General features: G+C 43.1%; 1 protein-coding gene across 1 annotated transcript; it reads left to right on the top strand.

Annotated features, from left to right (window-relative positions):
* Positions 1–2,067: 2,067 nt before the first annotated feature.
* LOTGIDRAFT_59397 (hypothetical protein) lies at positions 2,068–2,289 on the top strand (the record flags this gene model as incomplete). Its single annotated transcript, XM_009048562.1, has 1 exon — positions 2,068–2,289. A coding segment is annotated over one exon (222 nt), but the record flags the coding sequence as incomplete, so codon positions are not given.
* Positions 2,290–2,654: the final 365 nt, after the last annotated feature.

The following is a 2,654-nucleotide window of genomic DNA, read 5'->3' as shown; positions in this document are numbered from 1 at the left end:
AGTTAGTTCTCAGGAACCGTATACTCCATCACCATCTGGAACATTCAGACCATCACAAACAACTCATCAACCATCATCCACTGCTTATCCTGGATCTTCTGTAGGTTATCCATACACAACATCTTCAGTAGAAGCATCGCCATCTTCCAGGACATCTTACGTGGAATCTGGAATGATAGAATCGTCTTCCCAGCCCGAAGCTTCTTATGAAATTCTTCAGACTCTTACCAGCACTCCAAGTCTCTATTCAACCACTGAACACATCACGACTCGACCAACGTCCCAAACTGATTCATCAACACCACCAGAAACGTCCGGAAGATCATCATACGAATGGACCAGAGAAGGTACTAAAGCTGTACTCAGCTCAAAGGATGTAACAAGGTCTCGTGAAAGGTCCACAATTGCAACCACATCTTCATTATCGTCAATAGTCGATGGTTCCACGGGATCGTCAGTTTACGAAGGTTCCGCAACTGACGCCGTTGATGCTTCAGAAGGATCAGCTTCAGGAGACAAGATGGATGAAGGTTCGGCTTCGGGTTCAGGGAGTGAAGCCATCGATTCCGACGACGAAGATGGCCTCGGCAGTAGCTTGGATGTTCCCAGCAGCACTTTCACACCAACCTTCAGCAGTTCCATAATGTACATTCCCCAACCGGAAGAGAGTGGAATAGTCTTTGAGCACCCCACGGATATTTACCCTGTATCAGATATCACAGAATCTTCATTGGTATTTACGGGAATTTCACCTCATGAAACAACCGATGTCATGTCTACGAGAATTCCAAGCATTCGACCACTTTACCCAGAAGAAGAAATGGGTGAGGAGACCACAGCCCCGCCTGACACATCCACAAAAGATTCCGGAAATTGGGAAACGATTGTGGACGAAAATTCATCAACGTATTCAGGTCATGGCAGCATTGATGATCATACTGAAAGAGTTGTAAACACTGGTGTCATCTCAGAGCATACGACATCCAATTCATCCCAGAATGTCATCATAGAAGAGCTTGAGACCACACCTTCCACAGACAAGGCGTGGTCAACTACGATGCGCATTGATAACGTTAACTCGACCACTTCCGGAAGTCCACCATCTTCAACTGAGAGACTCTGGGTCCCTGGAGGAATTGAAGATAAATTCCGGCCAACTGAAAAATCAGAAATGTTAACCACATCCAGAGCATCTCCTGCAACGCCACAGAAAACAACATCTCCAGATGGACAGAAACCATATCAGCAACCAGATGTGTCAACAGCGTCTACTACGACTCGACAACCAGACTGGCCTTCAAAGGTAACAACCGACATTCCAAGAGGTCTGACGAATTGGGGAACTGCTACTCAGGGTATTTTCTCGAAGTATTTTACGACTATCACTACTAAGCGTACCACTAAATGGTGGGAAAGTATCGCAGAAGTAACAACTCCGACAGTCTTCGTGTCCACTGAACCAGCTGTTGAGAAGTCCACCGAGTTCAGCTTCGTGACTCAGAGACCAAATACCAAGGAGAAGAATCGAAAGAAAGACATAAAGGATAAGAAGAAGAAGAAGGATAAGAAGAAAAAGGACAAGAAGAAGAAACACAGGAAAAACAAGACTACTATTGGTTATTGGGATTGGCAGACGACATTTACTGTGAAACCTACCAGTCCGTCTGCTACAAAATGGCCGTCATTACCCGGACGTAAGTTGAACGTTATTATTTTTGTTTTCCCCTTTTCAGTATTTGTGTCTCTCGGGGAGAGGAGAGGGGGTCTTACCTTGGTTTGTTGAATATATGAAGTGGCTGTAGTTGAATTTAGTCCATAGGGAGTTTTTTGGTTATAAATATGTTTAAATTTAGTTACCAGATAGCAAGTTAGGAACATTCTGTTATGAACAAATTTGGGACAAATTTAATTTTGGTTAGGATCTCCTCAGTGAAGATCGTTTCTTTCTTTTTTTGCTAAAGATCTCCGCCAGTTTAAATATTAATTTTATCAGCTGGTAGGGCACAATTTTAGCTATTTCCACCACTTTTCATAATAGCCTATATAACTGAATATGTTTTCTTTTCAGAGTCCAACCAGAAACCATATTTGGAGAATTCTATCGACTATATAGACGCAACACTCGGGGAATATTTTGAATATCCAATCCCACGAAACGTGTTCTACGATATCGAGGACGGAGACACTCGTAGTTTGGAACTTTCACTGTCTTTACCTTACGATCAGCCTCTACCTCCGACGTTTTGGTTACAGTTAGACTCTAGAAAACAGGTGATACGAGGACTCCCTCTGGCGGTAGATTTAGATACGGGCTATCAGAACGTGAATTTGATTGCTAGGGACAGTGGTGGACTGACGGAAACCGATTCCATCAAAATTAACGTCAACTCTTCCTTATTTGGTAAATTTACTCACAAATTTATCATGCGTTTCGGCGTCGATTTTGCTACGTTTATGAATGATCGGACAAATTTGAACAATCTCTTGCGTTTGATCGCCGGTTATTTTGGAGACAGTAACGTTAATGATATAACCGTAATGGACGTTTCCGTTGGTTCCTTGCTTCTGACTTGGTCAAATAACTCGCTTAGTGGAGACGAATGTAAGAACAATACAATAGCTCAACTGTATGATAGCATGGTCCGACGAGACGG

The sequence above is a fragment of the Lottia gigantea genome (assembly GCF_000327385.1).
Source record: "Lottia gigantea unplaced genomic scaffold LOTGIsca_124, whole genome shotgun sequence".
NCBI classification, from domain to species: domain Eukaryota; kingdom Metazoa; phylum Mollusca; class Gastropoda; family Lottiidae; genus Lottia; species Lottia gigantea.
The sequence above is the reverse complement of the archived record's forward strand: the minus strand, read 5'-3'. Positions and strand labels throughout refer to the sequence as shown.